Source organism: Lissotriton helveticus, chromosome 9, assembly GCF_964261635.1.
Source record: "Lissotriton helveticus chromosome 9, aLisHel1.1, whole genome shotgun sequence".
In the NCBI taxonomy this organism is placed as follows: Eukaryota; Metazoa; Chordata; class Amphibia; order Caudata; family Salamandridae; genus Lissotriton; species Lissotriton helveticus.
The window spans coordinates 94,497,124-94,518,477 of record NC_136070.1 but is presented as its reverse complement, the minus strand read 5'-3'; the positions used below and the strand labels follow the sequence as shown (position 1 = coordinate 94,518,477).

The window sequence follows — 21,354 nt, the reverse complement described above, 5'->3', positions numbered from 1 at the left end:
GTCTGGTCTTCCGTACTCGGATCTTTTTCTGCATCTCCGATCTGCAATCCAGTTGCCAGCTGGCACTGAGGACTCAGTCTCGTGACACAGGGTGTGCATCGTGCGCCGCGGTCGGGGGCCGCTCGCCCGGAGACCCTGCTGGGGACGGCGGTGTTGAAGGGGGGGCCCCCGCGGTCGGCGAAGGTGTCGTGATCACCAGCTGAGGGAGCGCCTGCTGTTGCCATTGGCTTCGTGTGTGCCTGGAGCCTCGGAAGTGAGTCTGGGATTCGAGTCCTGCTTCGTCTCTTTGGGGGGGGGAGATGGAGAGGACTGATGGCGCACCATCGTTGAGGTCCGTGATGGCCGCCATTGGGGCGCTCCACTCCCAATTCTCAGTCACGTATGACCGAATGTCAGAAACGCTGGGAAATATCTGCTTGCGACCGGACGATGATGCTGCGACACACGATCAGCATTCTGTGGTTCCAGTGGAAGATTTGGCCTACTGTTCTGAGGTTCCCGCGCGGCAGCCTGACTCAGCTCACGTCGATGATTTTGGCCTCGTGAATGTTGCACCTAAGACCGTAGTTAGCTTTCCCGGTATGACTCCTGATCGGCGAAACATCGTTGCCGAAGGTTTTGATCGCCAAGAACAGCTCTTTGGTGACCGTCGGAGAGGTTTGCTTATCTCCTTCATCTTTCCCTGTTGGTCCTGTGGATGCCGCCATCTTGTATCCTGTCCTCGGTCCGATTCAGCTGCTTCGAACTGCTATGGACGTTTCGATTACCACATAAATACTGTGGCTTGGGTGGCATGGGTTTTCATAAAGAATCGCACTGGTCAGGGCTGACTTCATCTTGTATCCTGCCCTAGATCCGATGCCACTGCTTTGTATTATCTGGGACGCTTCGCTTCCTGTGAGATTGCTGGCTTTGGCGCCGTAGATTATGGTGAAGAACCGAACTGTCATGGTTGTCTTTGACTTTTGGGGTTAGCTACGCTTTTTGATCTATGCCAGGATTGTACCGTGTATCTCACTGGGAGTCGGGTGGTTTTGGTTGAGGTCCTCCCCATATCGGTGCTTAATACTCGCTTTTAATAATGGACAAAATGTTTTGGGGAGGTCGCTAATGGTGGGGGGTATAGGTGGCCGGGAGTATGTTTGTTCTTCTCCTCCTCCGCTTTCTTTATTTCCCTTCTTTGGGGTGTTCCGGGGCGACAGGCACGCTGTTAGTGGGGTAGGCCGTAGCCATTACAGGGGTGCAGGGTGGCGGGTGGTGGGGGGGTTTGTTATTTTAGTTTGTTTTGTTCTATGGTCCCCTTTCTTTCTTTCCTCTTCTTTGGGTAGGGTTTTTCCTTCCTTACAGTAGGGTTGGCTGTCTCTCCTTATCCTTTTTTCTTTCTCTGTTTGGCGTCTATACTTGCCTATACCTTACTGTCTCCGGAGGGTGGGTTTTCGGGAGGGTGTGCTCGCTAATCGCTTGTTATTACATTGTTTTTTTTTCCTCGTCAGCCTCGGCGGGCATAGTGTGCCCAAGGTTCATATTGCTCATCACCTGGACTTGTTTGCACTGCGGGGTACCTCCCCCCCATCTCTATTTAACTTCATGTTATGGTGTGACGCCACCGATAGTACAGCCACTTCTGTTTCTTTATAACTTTAAAATTAAACCTTTGATATCCTGCTGCGTTGAGGCATATACAATCACATGCTGTATCTGTATTGTCGACGTTATTTGGTCGTATATACGTGCATGATTCCTGATCTGATTCCTGTGTTTGCGGCCGGCCTCTGTGGTTGTAGGCCTGCGCTTGTCATACTTTGATTAACTCAATAAAGGTTTTAAAAAAAAAAAACAACAAAAAAAAAAATATTTAAATTACATTAAACAATTTAAAAATAGATAAAATATACAGTTAATTAACGGCCTGGGCTATTCCCCAAGAACGCCAACAACTGACTACTTATATCTAAATTACTAATTCCAGTGAAAAAACAAAAAAAACACTAAGGTACTGGGGGCTAATTGGAATGCACACCGGTGTCTCAAACGCTGTTTGCGATTCCTAATGGGGTCGCAAATTGCATGCCTCATTAATATTAATGAGGCAGATACTATTTGCGACCCCATTAAGAATGGCTAGCACTCACAGGGATGGTGGCTGGAGGCAGCAGACCACCATATCTGTGACTGCTTTTTTAATATAGCAGTTCTTTTTTCTTTTAAATGCAGCCTGTTTTCCTTAATGGAAAATGGGATGCATATAAAAAAGAAAAATGAAACTTTTCAGTTTCATTTTTTTAAGGGCAGGCAGTGGTCTCTGGGACCACTGCCTGCTCTTAAAAAATATTTGCCCACATACTCCCAAAGGGGAAGGGGTCCCTTGGGGACCCATTACCCTGTGCAAGTGTTTTACCACCTACTTGATGTAGGTGGTAAACTACAAGTGTTTTGCGGTCGCAAATACGGTAGCAAAACATTAGTACATAGCATGTTGACTCGTTATTAGGAAGGGACCTAAAAGCGAGAGTCAGTGACTCGCAAAATAACATTTGTACATGCTATTACCCTTTTTTGCGGCCGCAAACGGGAGGACCTCCTGTTTGCACCCACAAAAAAGGGTTGTACATCTGGCCCTATTTACGATGTCTGTCGGAGTTGCCGCCGACTACATCGTTTCGGGGAAGAAACGGACCGACCGTAGGTCGGTAGTTGCGACAACCCCATTAGGATGCCACCACACTTGATGCGGTCGCCAACTTCTATTTTTCAATGAGAGCCTGGGCGGCGGACCAATCCAACCGGGGCACAAGCTCCCATTGAAAAATTTAAGTTTGTAAGCATCCTCACAGTGCCTGCCACACAGTGCAGGGATGTTAGGGGGCACCTAAGGTGCCCCCTAACCCCAAATGCGAAGGGCCAGGGGGGAAAGGGGCCCTGCTAGCCCCCCCCCCCCCAAGTTAGTTTCTGACAGCCAATCAATGTCGGAAAGGCCAACATGGATTGGCTGTCAGAAACCGTCATTATAATGCCAATGGCGGAAATGCCGTCCATAAGGGAATATGAGCGCTTTTCTGGTGGGGGGACACCCAGTTCTTGCCTAGGGACATTTAGGATCATTCCCTGATGCTCACAGTCAAGAACCAGGAAGGAGTCTGAAGCCAGGGTGGACCATTGATTCATGGGAGCTCCCAGATTGGGACGATAGCGGTTTTTGGCTGAAGCGACCAAGGCCTAGTTTGTAGAAAAAAGGGGGTCCCGTGGGTTCCGGTCGTATGGGAGGCATATAAGGCGATGATCCGGGGTCAGTTGATCTTGCATATGGTGGGGGAGAAGCCAGAGAGAGACACAGGGACATATTTATGAGAGGGGTTGGTTCGCACTTGCACCAAGCACGACGCCATACCAAAATGTGATTTATGAAGCCGCATGAGGCCACCTTGCGTGGCCCAGAGTGGCTTCACAAATCTGGTGTAACACAACACAGCGCAAATCCCTGCATTGGGTTACATTGGTTTTTGATGCATTCCCAGTTTAACCAAAAGTGTGGACCTAGAAATGGGCAAACAAATACGCCTTTTTCCAGGGAAAATAATGGGGAGAAATATCTTTATTTCTGCTTGTTACTCCCTCTTTTTATGTGTGCATATGCCTCTCAGGTATGTTTTTATGCAGGAAGGTGCACCTTCCTGCACAAAAACATTCCTGCATGCAACACAGTCACCCTTGTATCATAGTGCAAGGGTGCCTGAATTAGCGCTGAACAACCAAATGGCTCCAGCGCAGTGACAAAGGCAGACATGTGCTGTATTCTATTACAGCGCAGTCCTGCCCTTTCCTTGTCACGCAAACCACCGCAGACAGATGACTTGTAGCACTGATTGACTTTTTTTGTAAATATGTCCCAAGGAGTGCAAGGACCTCGATGCAAATATTGTTTAGAATGAGGGGGCCCTAGTCTGTGCTCCTACCCCCAATTTGGTGATCACCATTGAGCAGCTGAGGGAGGACTATAGAGGGCTGCAGCAGCGGAAAGCCTGGGCCCACTTTAGGGGGCAGCAGGGGGGGGTGTATGAATTTGGTGAAAAAGTGGAGAAACTCCTGGCATGGCTGGCTAAGAGGGATGAAGGGTAGAGATGGATCTATCGACTCCAGAGGAGAGAAGAGCCAGTGGTGGAGACCCTGGACGGTGTAGCAAATGTACTGGTGGCCCATCTTGGGGAGGTGTTAGAAAGAGGGTTTCTGGTTGGCAGAGGTATAGACCCTGTCCATGCCAGGACCACAAATCCTAGTCTGGGTAAGTCAGATACACATCATAAATTATCCTGTGCTCACCCTCTTGTGTTCACCCTCTGGTAGCTTGGCACAGAGCAGTCAGGTTTAACTCAAGTAGCAATGTGTAAAGTATTAGTGCAACACTTCAAACAGTAACACAGTGAAAACACCACAAAAAGACTCCACACCAACTTATAAAATTGAGTATCAATACTAAAAAAATCCAATAAGTACAACCGGAGTTATGAATGTTTAAAGACTTAATGAAATTATAGTGCTAAAAGTGTCAACTAGTTATATCTGGTTACACTCGACACAGGCAAATCTCAAAATTCAAGCTGACCGTGATGGCGCATGGGTCGGATACAAAGACCAGTCTTGGCCCATTGAAAAGTACCTTTGTTGCGTTTCCAACGGAGCTGAGATGCGGGAAGCAACAGGCGATGATGCATCACTGCCGAAGCAAAGAATTGAAGGTGATGCATTTGTGTCAAGCCACGCAAATCAAGAATGTGTTGTCGTCGAACAACAGGATGTAGACTATTTGTCGGGAACTGGAGGCGATGAGTCATGCACTCGTTGATGCAATGTCTTCGGTCTTTGCGGTAGCAGTGATGCATCCCCATCATGGGAGATGAGCCAGTTTTGATCAGCTCAACGGCATCAATGCATGGATTTCAGCAGTTGCAGCACTTTACACCCACTTACAAGGGCCCAGGGCTGGAATTGTACCATTTGGAAGGGCAAGGCTTGCAGTTTGCAAAGTCCAGGTGCTGTTGCAGGTTGCTGAAAAGTATTTGATGTCCTCAAGTTTTAGAACAGGGGGCAAGTCAGTCTTCCCTTGCAGTCCCTTTGGTTTCAAGTGAGATGGATCCAATCCTTCCTCAGCAGTGCAGAGGGCAGCAGAGCAGTATAGCAGCAAAGCACTTCTTCCAGAGCATCAGTCCAGCAGAGTTACAGTCCTTGTAGAAGCACAGCAGTCCTTCCGCCTGGCAGAGTTCTTCACAGGTCCAGTAGTGTACTGAAGTGATAGGATCAGAGAGCCATTACTTATAACCAGATGTGCCTTTGAAGTGGGGGTGACTTCTAAGAGAGGCTTTGAAGTGCACCGAGGTCCTCCCTCTCAGCTCTTGCTCCAGACTTACTCCAGGGGTTATGCAGCCCTTTGTGCAGGGAGAAGATACAGCCTAATCAAGTATAAGTGTCAGCTCCTCCCTCCGATCCTGCCCAGGGTGACCCATCAGGACGTGGATGCCCCATCAGTCACAGTTAAGCTCCCTTTATGTGTGGCTGACTAGAAGGAATCCACAAAGTTCAGCTGTGACCCGCCCCAGATGTGTATTGGAGACAGGCTGCAGGCACACAGGGCTAAGAGCAGAAACATATCTTCTTTCTCAAAGTGATGATAAATTCAACTGTACCTTTAAAGAGCAATTATCATCACCATTCCAATGATATGAAGTATGAGAGAGACACTCCTTCTCAATCAGGAATTACAGCTTACAAGTGTAATAGGAATTCCCAATGTTAACCTATGAGAGGGGGAGTCCTCACAGTAGTGAAAAACGAATTTGGGAGTTTTTCACTACCGTTACATGTCCTACCTTTATATCACACAGCACCCTGCCCTATCGGCTACCTAGGGCCTACCTAAGAGGTACCCTGCATGTAATAAAAGGGGAGATTCAGGCATGGCAAAGGTTTTTAAATGCCACGTCCACATGGTTGTGTAAACCGCACACCCAGGCTCTGCATTAGCCGGGCTGAGACATATTTAAAGTGCTACTTGTGTTGGTTGCACAATCAGTGCTGCAAGCCCACTAGTAGCATTTAATTTACAGGCCCATGTAGTACACTTTACTTAGAAGTAAAATGTCTAAAAATATGCCAGTTTTGGATAAGCCAGTGAAACCATGTTTATGGAAGAGAGCAGCTCCTTGAGACCCTCACAGGTGAGTAGGGTGATTCACAAATCCCTGATTGATTGATTGATTGACTGATTGGGAGCACATGCACTTTAACACTGGTTAGCAGTGGTAAGGTGATCAGATTCCTTAGGCCAACAGAACAAAATCAGCAAACAGATACGGCAATAGGCAAAATGTTTGGGGAAGACCACCCTAAGGCTGTCAGGTCTATAGGGCATGTGGACAGGAGGCAGGTGAGGGGTGCGTGAGATTGTCCAGGACCTCCTAATAACTGTTGTGGAGAAGAGGAGAGGGAAGCTCTGGATGCTGAGATCATGGACTCTGAGATTGCAGAAGCCCATACGAAGGGGAGGAGGGCTCCAGGGTCCAATAGCCTTCCCTCCGAGTTCTTTAAATGTCTTTCGACACAGGTGGTGCCTCAACTGGAGGAGCTGTTATGTGGCGCCAGAGAGTTAGGGGAACTACCAAAGGATTCACAGCAGGCTCTAATTGTGCCCATGCACAAAGAGGGGAAGCCACGGGTGGAATGCGCCTCCTAGTGCCCTATCTCTTTGATCAATGTGGAGGTAAAGGTGTTGGAATGGGTACTGGTGACACAAGTATGACGAATGTGGTTGAGTCTTTGCTGGCTGTGGACCAGTCAGACTTTATGCCCTATCGAGCAACCCACCATAATCTCAGACAGCTGTTTCGGTGCTTGGAGGGCAGGGGTTGGATTTGGGAACCAGCAGTCCTCCTGGTGTTGGATGTCAAAAAGGTGTTTGACTCGGTGGAATGGCCGCACTTGTGGGGTTCCTGGTGAAAATGGGCTGCGCATATTGGGGAGCCTAGATATTTTCAGGGATCTACTCAGGGCTCCACATTAACTGGAGCAAATTGGTTGCTTTTCCTCTGTCTGACTGGGCTCCTTCCCTGGGGTCCCTCCCGGTGTGCTGGGTGCACCACGGTATCAGATACCTGGGCATTTTTGTGCCTACTAGTGAGGACTTGTTTCTCCGGGAAAATCTGGAGAAGATTTTGAAGGCTTGCAAGAAAAATAAGGGCCTAGTTCTCCCTATTGTTGCCATTGATGGGTAGGGTGGTGCTCTACAAAATAATATACCTACCAAAATCTGTATAGGTTCTCCAGAACATGTCCTAAGCTGTGCCTGGAGGGTTCTTCAGACAAGTGGATAATGTTACTATAGCCTTGCTGTGGAATAGGAGGGTTTCCCAAATCATCCTGGTGACATTAACTAGGAAGGCATTGGATGGGGGCATTGCCCTGCCCAACCTGAAATTGTACTACCCTGTGGCTCACTTGGCAAATGACTGGGTCTTTTCAGACCAGCAGGACCCCTCCATGCTGGAAAAAAAATGGGCGTTGGGACCGTAAGGCTACATGAGGTATTTGTATGGCCGGGGGGGGGGACCCGATTGCTGCCATCACCTACTGCCCTAGTGGTGGACATATGGAGGAGAGCAGCGCGGCTCTTGGTCTGGGAGAGGAGATACACTTTGCAGACTCCTCTGTGGGAGCTCAGAGCGATCAAGGGTCATGGATGTTGGGATATGCTAGGGATTTTGGTGGTGGGAGACATCTGGAAGGACAGGGGAGTCTGATCCTCTTCCCGGACTTGCAGGCAGAGTATGATCTGTCGGGGCATAATATCTCCGATTCGTGCAAATGCTGTACATGCTCTTTTTGTGGACCTAACGACGGAGTCGCCTTTGGAATTCTGGATGTTGGCTTGTCCTTTTACATGTGCATGCAATATACCAGGACCACACAACACTGCTGGCCCATAGCCTACTCCTGCTTGATACCCATAGAGACAGGTGGGAGAAGGACCTGAGGAGGTTGGAGGATGATGTGGGGAGAAGCTTGCCTCTACCCAAGGGAGATGGTGATACAGGCGGGCTTGCACCTGGTGCAGCTGAATTTCCTCCTGCATAAAGCTTATTACACATGTGTGCAGCTATAGAAAATGGGGTGTTGAGTCTGCCTATGTCTGAAGGGTTGCGGTCGGTGGCATACCCTGCTGCATACAGTGTGGAAGTGCCTGCCGGTGAGCAGATTTAGGGAGAGTGTGGGGGAGTCCGGAGTGACAGAGATACAGAGCCAGCTCACACCTCAATTGATAACCCTGGACATCTAGGGGGGGGTACAGACCATGGATAGGTATACATTGCTCTTCTGTAACTTGGCCTTGGCAATGGCACAGCGGGCTGTTGTGTGGAAATGGGGAGCACACACTACTGATGTGGGAGGGAAACCTAGATTGATGTATGAGGTAAGAGGAGTTGGTGTACAACACCCGGGAGTGTCATTGAACGTTTTAGAAAATATGGCATCCCTGGAAGACTGCGGAGGATGGCCGCTAAAGATAGTGGAAGCAGGGGTGGGTGAGCGAGGGGAGACATAAGAGCACGCCTGCGGCATGTGCAGAGCAAGGCAAAAAGATATTCCAGGCTCAGAGTGGGGTTGGAGCGATGGACCTCATGGTAGTGCCCCACAGGCATGGTAGACTGTGGCGTAGTTAGACCTTTTGCCGCCCGTGGCAGTCCCTGGGTTTTCCGCCCCGCGGCAACTGCATGTAAAGGTGGGGGGTGCTGGTGATTCCTGCATTGGCCCCCCACGACGGCTGCAGGTAAGAGCCGCCCCCAAAACTAGTGCCGCCCAGGGCGGACCACCCCCCTACCCGTCCCACCCCCACCACACCTTGATACGCCACTGATGTTAGACTATGGGGCAGATTTACAACTTCTGTCGCATCCCTGCAAATCAGCAGGAATGCGCCAGGAAAGATGAGTGACGCAAGTTTACCCTTTCGCCACCACATTGTAAATGCAGCGCATCATGGTGCATGGATAAACAGATGCGTGTCGCATCTGCCGGCGTAAGGTTGGCGCACTGCTTGAGTTGTGTTGCGGGCACGACGGAACTCCAGCACTGTTCCAACCTGGCCTATCCACAACATGGCGCGTCACTCCTTACGCCTGCTTCAAGCAGGCGCAGGGTTTTGATGCAACATGGCCGTAAAAGTGACTCAGTGAAATCTTGTCAGATTTCACGGCGTCACTTTTACGTGGCGTTCCGGCGACGGAATGCCCACATGAAACCTGACGCAGGTTTCATGTGATGCAGGCCTTTACAACGTGACACATCTCCCGAGATGCGTCACGTTGTAAATAAGGCGCAACGTGGCGCATGGTTTATGCCGCTGCTGCGTCACAAAAGGCTCACAGGCTGTTGACGGTGCCCGGTGCTGTTGACAGCTGAAGGGGTCGTAAAAAGTTTTACAAATTAAAGAGGGGCGACTCAGGGGATGGAATTATAATTTCAAAAGATCCTGGATTAAGTTGTTGGCTGCATGAATTGATCATACACAGGCCACGAAATCGCCGCAACTGCATTACTGTATTGTGTTAATGCTTAACTTTGTGGAAAGCCCCCCAAAAATGTGTTGAAAAAAATACATATTATGTTTCTTCACTGGATTTTAATGCCTCCTCTTTCACACATCGAGCAATGGGTGACGCAATTCTACTTTTTCCCTCCTTAACATGGGGTAATATCTATTTAAGCATAGAAATAAATGAACACTTGGCACTGTCCTTTGGTGGCAAAAGGGAGCAAAAAGGAGATATTCCTCCAGTGACTGAATTGCGGAATGTATTTCCAGATATCCCAGCTTCCCAATTTAACCAAATTACTTCACTCCGTCGTGCCTCATTTTGGGGGATTGTCACAGGCAGCCTCCCTCCCCTCCCCTAAGCCAATCCCAACGCTGCAATGGCAGTGGGGACGGAGCCCAGCCGGGTGCCTAAGGGGAGGACATTTTCTCTATGTAGGCTGGCCTACATAGAGAAAAGGCATAGTGCGCATGACTGATTTGGTCGGCCCTAGAGAGCCGACTAAACAGTCAGGGTCTACAGCATTGGGCAAGCCACTCCTCCCCAACCCGCCCATCCACCCGACCCCAACCAGGCATACCCTTCTACTTTCTCGCAGTGACAGAAGCCGAAACATAAAATGGCATTTAAAATACCATTTTATGTTTCTGCTTTTCGCACTGCGAGAAAGTAGTGGGGCTATGCTCCTCCGCCCTAATGGCAGAGCCGCCCCTGGTTTAGAAAGATTCTTGTTTAAAAACTATTGCTTTTAACAGATGTCAATCCATTGATATATTATCAAATGCACTATGTGACACACAAGCGGTGACAAACTATCTTTTCAACACGATGGTTGCTGCGTCATTTACGTAACAAAACTTTTGAGTGCTCGTGCTTTGACTCTTAAAAACACGCAAGAAGATAAGTAAGTAGTCTTTTAATAAAAAACATGACATGATTTCTGAAAGCTCCCCTGGAGCAGGCAATCAATGTAACGGTATTTGTTTTAAAAAAATATGTTGCATGTATCTTGAAGAGAAATAGGAAAGTGTAATGTCGGTGACGTTTGGCCTGTGGTGAGTCCACTAGCAGAGGGCGTGGCCTTCTTTCATGTAGAGGCCACAGGTCAGGCCAATGTTCATCCCTTTCAGCAAGAGTTCGGTGATCTTCTTTAGGCCACAGCAACTTGTGAGTGGAGTAACGATGGTGTAGAAGAAAGCCATGTGCCAGCTGACAGGCCATGCCAGCCACACTAGAATGTTACACCAAAAAAAAGTCCACAGCCAACGTATATACTTGGGTCGGTTGTCACTCTCACTAGAAAGAAAGACAAAGACATAGGTCACCTAGGCGTCAGTCACACATCCACACAACTTGGCAATAAAATAAAACTGGTTTTGTCCCACTGGGGAAACATCCTTTACAACGAAACTTTTACAACGCAGCGCTATTACAACGCAGGTTTTACAACGAAAACCATTACAACGCATTGCACTGGGGGGCGCCCTAGGATAGGGAATTTACTATCCAACACCTTCCCTACTATCCACGGGGACTGGAGTTGGAATAGTAAATTAAACTATTCACTATCCAGCACCCCATAGCGCTATGCGTTGTAACAGCATGCGTTGTAAAAACTGCGTTGTAACAGCATGCGTGGTAAAAGCATGCGTTGTAGTGTCATACATCCGTCCCACTGTTACAATAAGACAAATACCTACCAGCTCAAATTAAGCACGGGACATAATTATAATGTTTCGCACAGTGCAGCAAGCAAAATTGCTAGGCTGCGTGAAATGCGGATGGCAGAAATAAACATATTTCTCCTCATCATGTCTCAGTGAGGTAGATGCACCTTTCTGGCACTACTACCATTAGTAAATCTGGGAATGCATCAAATTCCATGGGTGGATGCACAGGAACGCCCATGCTCTATCCATGGAACACATACCGCAGGAACATGTAATGCAGCACAGCGCATGCCACAGCATTGCCCAACATTTCATTATACAGTCACACAAGGCAATGCATAGACCAAATTTTGAAAGCACTGGGACATGCAATATTTCTTTCTTTCAGGGTCTATACATAGTGTAAACTGTGTCACCTCGAAGTCCCCTAAAATCGATCGGCTATGCATAGCCCTAAACAGGAGTACAAAATTAGTGAAAGGAAAGTGAAATATCAATAGACTACTTTACGTTCAAGACAACGACATGGCAAGAAGGAGTAAAGGGCATTTGAACATAACCACTATGAATCGGTACTCAGTCGCAAAATGAATACAGGTCACAAAACAATGACATCAGAAAGTAAGAAATGCATTTGCAGTCCTAAATGTAGCACTGTGGCCTGGTAATTTACTGACTCCAAATAGCAAATAAGAAATCGCTATTTGCGATTCGCTATTCATATGTTCACCCCAGTCGCAAATCGCAAACATTTGCAGAAACATTATGTGCACTTGCAATTTACCACCACCTCAACCCAGGTGGTAATCATGTACAAACAATATAAAGAGTCCCAAAATGCATCAGGTGTTTCCAAAATGGCGGCTCGTTATGGCATAGCAAGTAGAATGAGGATTTTGGCAGTGCCAGAGAGGGCGGAGAAGACAGCAGAGAATCCTCACACTGAGGGGATCACTTTTTCTACAAACAGATGAAGAGATATACACCAGGTATATAGCCTAAGTAGTGCAGTAATCCTTGATCTGATTGCTGATTTAAAGGCTCTGCTTGAGAGACACACCTTATGCAGTACATCCATCTCCACCCATGTACAGGTGTTATGCAGTTGGCATCTATTAAAGTCTGGTGGCTATCAAGGTGTGATTACAGCAGCTGGTGGTGTGTCCCAGAGTGCACTGTTGTGGTTTTCCTCTGCGTTTCTTGATTTTTTTGTTAATTTGCATTAATATCTATATATATTGCCCTAGAAATGCACATATATATATCTACAGTCTTGAATGCATCTGTGAGATTGCGAATGTTTGCATTCATGGTACTTTGATTATCAGCTAGGGCTGTTGCAAAATTATCTAAAAAGGTATACTTTTCTCAATATTAGTAAGTTTTGTATTAACCAGGTTATTTCCCTCTGTTGCATATGCTGAACCTTGAGCATTGATGCCGCCAAGCCACCAAAAATTTGCAAATTTTGAAGATGTCACCAATTTTGTTTGTTTGAGATGGAGCATTGGCAACATGGCGAGTGCGACATCTACATCTTTCATAAAGTTCTCTTGGCCTGATTACAGGTTCTCGTCTCCGACTCTGTGTGATTCTTCCACACACTTCATTTACTGACTGTGTCTGTTGTATTATTGCTTCAGCATGGTGTGTTGCATTATGCCCTTAACATCCAGTGTCTCTCCGAGTGGCTTTGGCAATCCTGAAGCCCCTTGCCTTCAGAAACATCACTACCATGAGCATGGATATCTGTTTGAAAACTGAATCATAATTATTTTCTGTACTATGGCTAAGCGATGTGTGATTAACTTTGTTGTGTTTAAAAAATATATTTAAGAGAAGTCACATCAGCCTATGGTAATGTAATGAATGTGTATACTTGTAAAGCGCACTGTTGCCAGCCGGCGTCCTGGCGCTGTATACCGCTGGGGAACCCGTCCTGGCTTTCCCTGTGGGATGGTCCCTGCTGGGAATCCCCAAGGTGGAGCCAGGCATCCCTGGCGTTGATGGGGCCGTTGTGGAGATTAGGCAAGCTAATGCCCAGAGTTGCCGAGTGCGACCCCTGGTTAGAGTAGGCACCGAGGCGAGAACTATCGAGTCCGCTGACCCTGGTCCACGACCCTGCCGCGTCGGGAATCAAACCCTGGTCCCGGGCCGACTTCTGCTTCCGGGTCTGCCGCCTCTAACCAGTGAGCCACACCACCCCACTCCATGGTGAATGTACTACCTCTCACATGATGCACTGTTAATGCATGGGTATTTATTTTAAAGACATATTTTTGGCCCACATGTTTAATCTTATTGCTTTCTAATATACCCACATTTAAACAATCCTATACACTATATTTAATGTGTTTATGCAAAGTTTAATACGTATTTAGTATAGTTATCAGAGACTTGCAGTACACTTACTTTGAGTGGTTCTGAGAATCTCAGATGTATCAATTGAGCTGAATCCTTGCACTGACTCTGGTTCCAAGGTTGTTTCCACAAATTGCTCTATTGCACTGGAGGTAGGGCAGTGGGGGAGACCTCCTCCAGTTGCTCTGGTCTCAGTTAGCCGAGTTGCTACCTTCTCCTTTGTGCTGGATCTAAGGTCATACTATCTTTTATGGATTTCCTCGATGGATCTTGGAGCGACACCCACTGTATCAATTTTCTGCTGCATTACCTTCCATTTTTTATGTGATTCAGCCACTGCAAGGGATGCTTTCCCAAAAATTCATCATGGTGGCGCACACAGTCCTCTGTTAGTATCTCTAGTTCTTTCTCAGAAAATGTGAGTTTTCTTTTTTCTCGCCCCCAGCTTGCTCTCTGTCTCTTTTCTTGAAATTTCCAAAAACCTAAGGGGTGGCTAGCAAACCCTCAGGGAGATTGAGAATGGATACGCAAAAACACTTCCAACAGCAATCCTCTCCAAAGTTCAAAATGGGAACTACTTCCTGGATGTAATGTCATTTGACAGCGACAAAAGTATCTATCAACCTTTATTTGCGACCCAATTTGCTATTAGGGTAATTCTTATTAGCGATCTGAATTAATACTGCATCACTATTTCAACTGTGACTACTTTAATACATTTCAAATGGCAATTACCAATGTGTGATTCACCAAAAAATCACTAATAGGTAATTGCTATTTGGAAATTTCATCCATATGCCCTAAAGTGCTTAAAAATCAGGAACCATCCATGAGAAAACCACATATAAAGGATTAACAAGGTTAACTACTTTGGATTTTTCAAGTTGGGTGAAGCCTTCTGCAGTTTACCACTGGCATCCCTGGGCCACAATCCTACTGCAATCCAACTGGGCAGTAAAGTTGCGCTTTAGTTATTCTTTGTATACCTAAATCTCTCGGAGTAGCAAGGATAAAGAGTGAAACCTTACTCAGCTTCAGTATGACACAGTAAATAGTGGGTCAATGGCATCAATGTTCGGTCACTGTTTTTCTTCACAAACATTTAGGACTTTACCCATAGGCACATAGTTCAGTTATAAAAAAAGCACACACAACAACTTGAGATAAACCTGAAAAACTGCTACAGCTGTTTTTAACACTAGGTGCCAGATTTCTTTTATCACTGACCCTAATGCTCATGCTCAGGGGCTTAGCTTGGGTGGACTCTGAAAAACCAAAGGAAATGATGGACGGAGCGTTGACAATACAAGCACTCACCCCCAGTCAACTGATCTGGGTTTAATCCATCACCGTTCTTTAGCCCACTCTGCCACCCCAGTTCTGAAATGGCCATATGCAAATCAGTCTGACCCTGTGCCTCATGGGAACAGTCCAGGCCGAACTGCCAAGCCATGCCTTCCCTGGACCGGAAACAAGCTACCGAGGACCGGTTTCTGGCATTTCAGCCTTCTTCAGCCCGGCTTGCTTGAATCCAGTGGCAAAGTGAGCAAGGGACTCACGTCTGAGCATACCCTGCCAATTTATGGCGAACAAAGAAAAAACAAAGAGGATGATGGACGGAGCGTTGACAATACAAACACTCACCCCCAGTCAACTAATCTGGGTTTAATCCATCACCGTTATTTAGCTCACTCCGCCACCCCAGTTCAGCCATGGCCATATGCAAATCAGTCTGACCCTGTGCCTCATGGGAACAGTCCAGCCCGAACTGCCAAGCCATGTCTTCCCTGGACCGGAATCAAGCTTCCCAGGACCGGTTTCTGGCATTACAGCCATCTTCAGCCAGGCATGCTTGAATCCAGTGGCAAAGTGAGCGAGGGACTCACGTCTGAGCATACCCTGCCAACTTAGGACGAGCAAAGAAAAACCAAAGGGGATGATGGACGGAGCGTTGACAATACAAACACTCACCCCCAGTCAACTGATCTGAGTTTAATCCATCACTTTTGCCACTGGAATTTGGGGAGTCTGGTATCCAGGTATCTGTCTTTGGATAGGGACTACATTCTTAGTCATTTCCCACTCAAGGAGACAATGAGAGGTTACAAAGTCTTCCTTCCAAATACCCACCCACCTATCTAAACACCACCCCACAAAAGCGGCAGCTGAGAGATTAATTATGCCCGTGTTGAAAGGCCTACTGTACAGGATCATTAAAAATAATAAGAAGCAACACCTCACTCACCCATTGGTGGAATGCTCCATCATTGGTGCCTCTTTTCACCTACATAGGACACTGCCACCTGGTGGGCTCAACCAAATCTTGGAGCTCCTATACATACAGGGCCAGATGTATCCACATTACATTTTTCAAGGCCATGGTAGAGAATTTTACAGATTCGCTATTATGGAATCGCAAAATGCAATGTATGCAGGTTTTGCAAACAAAATTGCGATTCGTACATATTACTTTATACCAAATCGCAAATTGCGATTTGCTATTAAGGAATGGACCTAGAGGCCCATAGGAATTAATAGGATGACATTCGCAATTTGTGATTTCCAAATTGGTAATCTCAAATTGCGAATGCAATTACAAGGGTGATAGGGGGCCAAAAGGAAACCGTGATGGACCCCCAAAAAAGGTAAGTGAGCACATGTGGTGCACATACATGCCCTAAGGGCATGTGTGTGCCCCACATGCCACTTAGAAAAATGCAAAAATGTGCATTTTTCCAGGAATTTGCAAATTACCACCAACTTGAAGTTGGTAGTAATTTGCGATTCCTTAATGCAAGGTCGCAATTTTTAACTGCTTCCTGCATGGCATTTAGGGATTCCAGCCTGCAGGGCTGAAAGATCATCTTTAACAAAACAAATCAGCAGAAGTCACTCTGGATCTGTGAATCCTAATGGGATTTTTGTTAAAAACGGAGCGCGGGCGAACGCACTTCATTTCTAATCGGCCCTCAGGTGTGCCAGGCTCTGGGGGCATGTCCAAATAAGTAGGAGAGGGGCATGGGGCTCCCCTCCTAGAAACTTTAAAGCCCTGGGGAACACCACCATTTCCCTGGGGGCTAGCAGTCCCCAGGGCCATTATTTGCTCTAAGGGGGGGAGAAGCCCCCCTCCTTTTTTGGACTAGGGCCTGCTCAGGGAGGTGGCGGTGCCCGGGGCCAAGAATGGCCCAGCAAGGGGGCAGTGCACCCCCCCCCCCATTTTTTAAAATGTATTTGGGCCCGGTAGGTGGTGATCCCCAGATCCCGGGGGTCTGTGAGGCCTCCCATTATACATCAAATAACTCCGGGTAGGTGGGGGTCCCCGAGGCACGGGGGACCGAGTGGTCTCCTCAAATTGTGTTTTTTTAACCCCCGTTGTGTGGCAGTCCCCAGGGCTGCTGGGGAGGCTGTAGGACCACGCTTTAATTTAAACAATAACACTGGGGAGGTGGTGGGCCCTGGGACACCCACGAGACACTCCCATTACTTATGCATAAGCCCCTGGAAGGTGGCAGTCCCCGGGGCACAGGGGTGTCTTCAAGACCCCCCATCTCTTTTTCACTATTTTGGCTGCATGCCCGGAACCTAGCCTACCTGGGGGCTTAGTAGTAGAGAAGCGCAGGAGTCCATGCTTCCTTTTTTTTACATTTTTCGGCAGGAGCTATGGCTCCAGCTGAAATAAAAAAGAACAAATTGTTTGCCTTGGAGGGGTCCCTTAAGCTGCCCCGTTTTTAATGTTTTTTGTGGGACTCGACTTCAAGATGCCTGCCAACACTTCTTGGTTTGGATTTCGAGTAATATCTCTAAAACTACTGAACGGATTTACAATAAATCACAAAATAGCACTTCCCTGGATCAACATCTACCTTCCTGCCAAATTTGGTCTAATTCCATTTGCAATTCGTGGTGTAGCTGTTTGTAATGCTGCTATGAGAATTTAACATGAGGTTAACACGTGTTTTAGGACCTCCTCTTTTTCTTGGCCCTGCTTGATGGATCACCACAATACTTTCAAGACAGCAACTGGAGTGAGTGTCATACTAGTTTTGAAAATTTGCAAGAATTCCTTAAGTGAATCCAAAGTTATTGCCAAATGAAAAAACACTCTCCCTATGGAATCTACATCCTAACTGTAACTACTACTGTAACTACCTACTGACAACTGCCAGTAGGATATATCTATTCTTCCACTCTCACTTTTTTTTAGAGAAATTTGTAATGAAATGTGATTGATTGAACCGAGTTAGGATTGGATTTTTGCTGCTATATATATGGGGAAAATGTACATTTGTTTTACTTTTTAATATGCATTTCATCCAATGTAATGTGTTTATATGCCTTTTTAACCTGGCAATTTTATGAGCGTTATATGTATGTTCTTAAATATTTATTTACTTAACTACATATTTAATGATATTTATATCGTTATTGTTCGTTTTGCACATTACCAAGTCTTGATATACTTGCTTCGCAATGTCCAAACTCGAAAGGAAGTTTGGAGAGTACTTACATTTTTTCCATGTCTATGATGATTATGAGTCACGTTATTCAGCACTGTCACTTTAAAAGGTTTCGACCGCTCCTCTAACGTGTAATGTGATCAAGGCCCCTAAAGGGCTGAAACCCGTTATGGCGGCGGTGGGAAACAAAATAAAATAGAATTGCACCAAATCCTGGGTTCGCATCGTCTTTTTCCAACGGAGTGAGCAAGAGGCGATTCACAAATAAATAAATAAATATATGTATATATATATATATATTAATGTATGTATGTATGTATATATATATATATATATATATATATATATATATATATATATATATATATTCTCACGCTTCCAATGAACAAGAAGAACGGAAGCACTCACTTGGGCGGGTGCAGTTTGCGGTCATGGTCCGACCGCTTTATATCGTGCTCACAACTCCTTTATTACTTCAAAAATGTTGCACTCACGGGGATGCTTTTCAAAGTTCTTTATTGCAGGCAAAACAAACGCGTTTCGGCGTGACGCCTTCCTCGGTTTACATTTGTTTCCAAAATACAAGTGGTCAATGAACATTGAACACGTGCCGAATAAACTGCTTTCGAGGGGGAACGATAATTTAATGAAAGGACTGGGGCCGATACACGGCAAGATAGATTTGTGAACAACTATGATGTTGAAGTACAAATATAAATGATGAAAGGTGATTGTAAATATATCAAATAATGTTAAATATGTTTATCTGATCTCTATGATGAATTAATTTTGTAAAATAATATGAGATATCGGTACTGAATGAATGATATATTTACCTTTTCAACATGGCGTCTCTGTTAACAATAGACGCTTGGTCCTTTCTTTATCGCGATTCCCAACTCGTAATGATTTAAACGTGGTTAACTCAGTGTGCAATGAACACTGAGGAAGGCGTCACGCCGAAACACGTTTGTTTTGCCTGCAATAAAGAACTTTGAAAAGCGTCCCCCTGATTGCAACATCTTTGAAGTAATAAAGGAGTTGTGAGCGCGATATATATATATATATGTATATATCATGATGTGCGCAACAGTGCAAAGGTCTTATGCCATGTCATTCATATGCCTCTGCCTAAATAACTTGAAAACTCTCTCAACCCCGCTGTCCTTAATCCCATGTAACAAAGCCCTCAATCAGCGTTAATTCTCCCATAGCTGTCAACAGGCCTTAAATCTTCCTGGTAGGTCTTGATTATTCACTCTCAAACTGCAGCTTACAGAATGAGTAATTGTGACAGAAAACACAATTAATTAATGGGAGGACGAAATACAAGCCTTGCTTGAAGTATTCTAACTATATACCAGTCTGATGACAAAAGATAAGGAAAGAAATAAAAAAAGAAATATATATAGGGAAGAGTGCTGGCTGGTGGTGACAACATAGTTGTCATCAGAAGAGAAGGATTAGCATGACAGCAGGCCTCAAGGGATGTCAAACAGATGTACAAGTACTTAACTTAGTTGGCCATCTGTGGTTGAAAAAAGACTTTGATGACATCTGATGGTTGTATAGTGTACATCCATAAATAATGGCTGGGTGTTTTTATTCTGCTGCGAGTGTGCTGTCTCTGTATGGATAAGGTTTCTGCTGCCTGCCAATACAAATGTGGTGGGCAGTAGCACCATTCACGCCAATATCAAGGACATGCCTACTAGAGCAATGATACACAGCATTGATGCCACATTGCCACACTTAGACGGAATTTACCACCATGATTTGAAGTCCTGCTTGTGCTGAAAATTATCTGTTATATGGGTGAAAATTAATTTTGTTAAGTGTCAATGCTAGTAAAAATTACAGTAATAACCACAGTAAATAAGCAAAGGCTGGAGACCCTTAAAGGTAAAGGAGCAAGTCAGAATGTGAGACGAGAGATGGACTCCAGCTTTATGAAGAAGTTATGGGTAGAGTGCAAACTAGCATATACTGAGACAGAGTCACAGTGATTCCAGCTTGTAATAAATACAATGCGATAATTATGAAGTACAGAGACAACTTGAGCATACATATTTGTGATTCTAATGTACTTGTTTTAATATATATGTATATACATAAGACTTCATAAACTTGTTTTAATATATATGTAAGTATATATATATATATATATAAAATATGTTTGCTCAAGTTGTCTCTGTACTTCATAATATATATATATATATATATGGTTATTTACCCTGAATCCTGCTCCTCCTCCTCCTCCTCCTCCTCTTCTTCCTCGTCTTCCTCGTCTCCCTCCTCCTCCTCCTCGTCCTCTTCATCCTCCTCTTCCTCCTCCATAGCAGAAGATAAAAAGGTGGAGTCTAACATACAAAAAAAGATTTAGACTGTGAATTCTAAAGTTTTTTGTTATGATAAGGTCACATGTTCTGCTAGGTGCTGATTCGTTTATGTTTTCCCCCTTATTCTTCTGTGCTGTATTTGATGTGTATTACTAATATGGAGACCCAAAGTGCACAATTGCTGGCCTTGTGAGTGCAAAATCCATAGTCGCAAACTACTAAAGCTATGTTAGGAGTCATAAATGTCTATATGGCTCTCAGCATACACACTATATAACTCATTATGAATTGTTAGAAAAAGTATCTCCCTTTCCTAGGGAATTGCAATGCGGTTGCAAACCATTGATTGGATCTTGACACCCGCAAGCAAAGAAGGTGGTAGGATAGGAAATGCGGCATGAGCAAACCTGCGCATCTAGAGACGGGGACTCCACCTCAGTGACAAGTGGCACAAGCTAATGCCAGCAGATCATGGTGTTGCTCCTTCTCCCCTGTTCGACTTCTGCCAGTTTCCCACGACTCCGTGATGATCTCAGCAGCACTTTCCCTCCTGGCCTCACTCACTTTCCCTCCTGGCCTCACTCACTTTCCCTCCTGGCCTCACTCACTTTCCCTCCTGGCCTCACTCACTTTCCCTCCTGGCCTCACTCACTTTACCGCCTGGCCTCACTCACTTTCCCTCCTGGCCTCACTCACTTTACCTCCTGGCCTCACTCACTTTCTCTTTTGGCCTCACTCACTTTCCCTCCTGACCTCACTCACTTTACCTCCTGGCCTCACTCACTTTACCTCCTGGCCTCACTCACTTTCCCTCTTGGCCTCACTCACTTTACGCTGGCCCATTATTACACATAGCATGCAATGCAACAGACACATGCAAGGAGACTACAGGCACCAATTCCTGGCTTGTCAGTCATTGGGGGAGGGGGGGTGGGCGACCCACAGT

At 45.9% G+C, this 21,354-nt stretch overlaps 1 protein-coding gene across 4 annotated transcripts in view; it reads right to left on the bottom strand.

Annotated features, from left to right (window-relative positions):
• LOC144782641 (uncharacterized) overlaps window positions 1–21,354 on the bottom strand; it is a 589,272-nt gene that overhangs the window by 228,864 nt on the left and 339,054 nt on the right. For 3 of the 4 annotated variants that reach the window (XM_078661997.1, XM_078661998.1, XM_078661999.1), the window contains 2 exons: window positions 20,303–20,429; window positions 10,488–10,877 (listed from right to left, as the gene is read on the bottom strand). In XM_078661997.1, coding sequence (XP_078518123.1) covers window positions 10,646–10,877; window positions 20,303–20,406 — 336 coding nt within the window. In that variant the 5' untranslated portion in view covers window positions 20,407–20,429 and the 3' untranslated portion in view covers window positions 10,488–10,645. Of the gene's footprint in view, window positions 1–10,487; window positions 10,878–20,302; window positions 20,430–21,354 lie in introns of those variants that run through there. The other variant, XR_013601190.1, reaches the window with a different exon arrangement.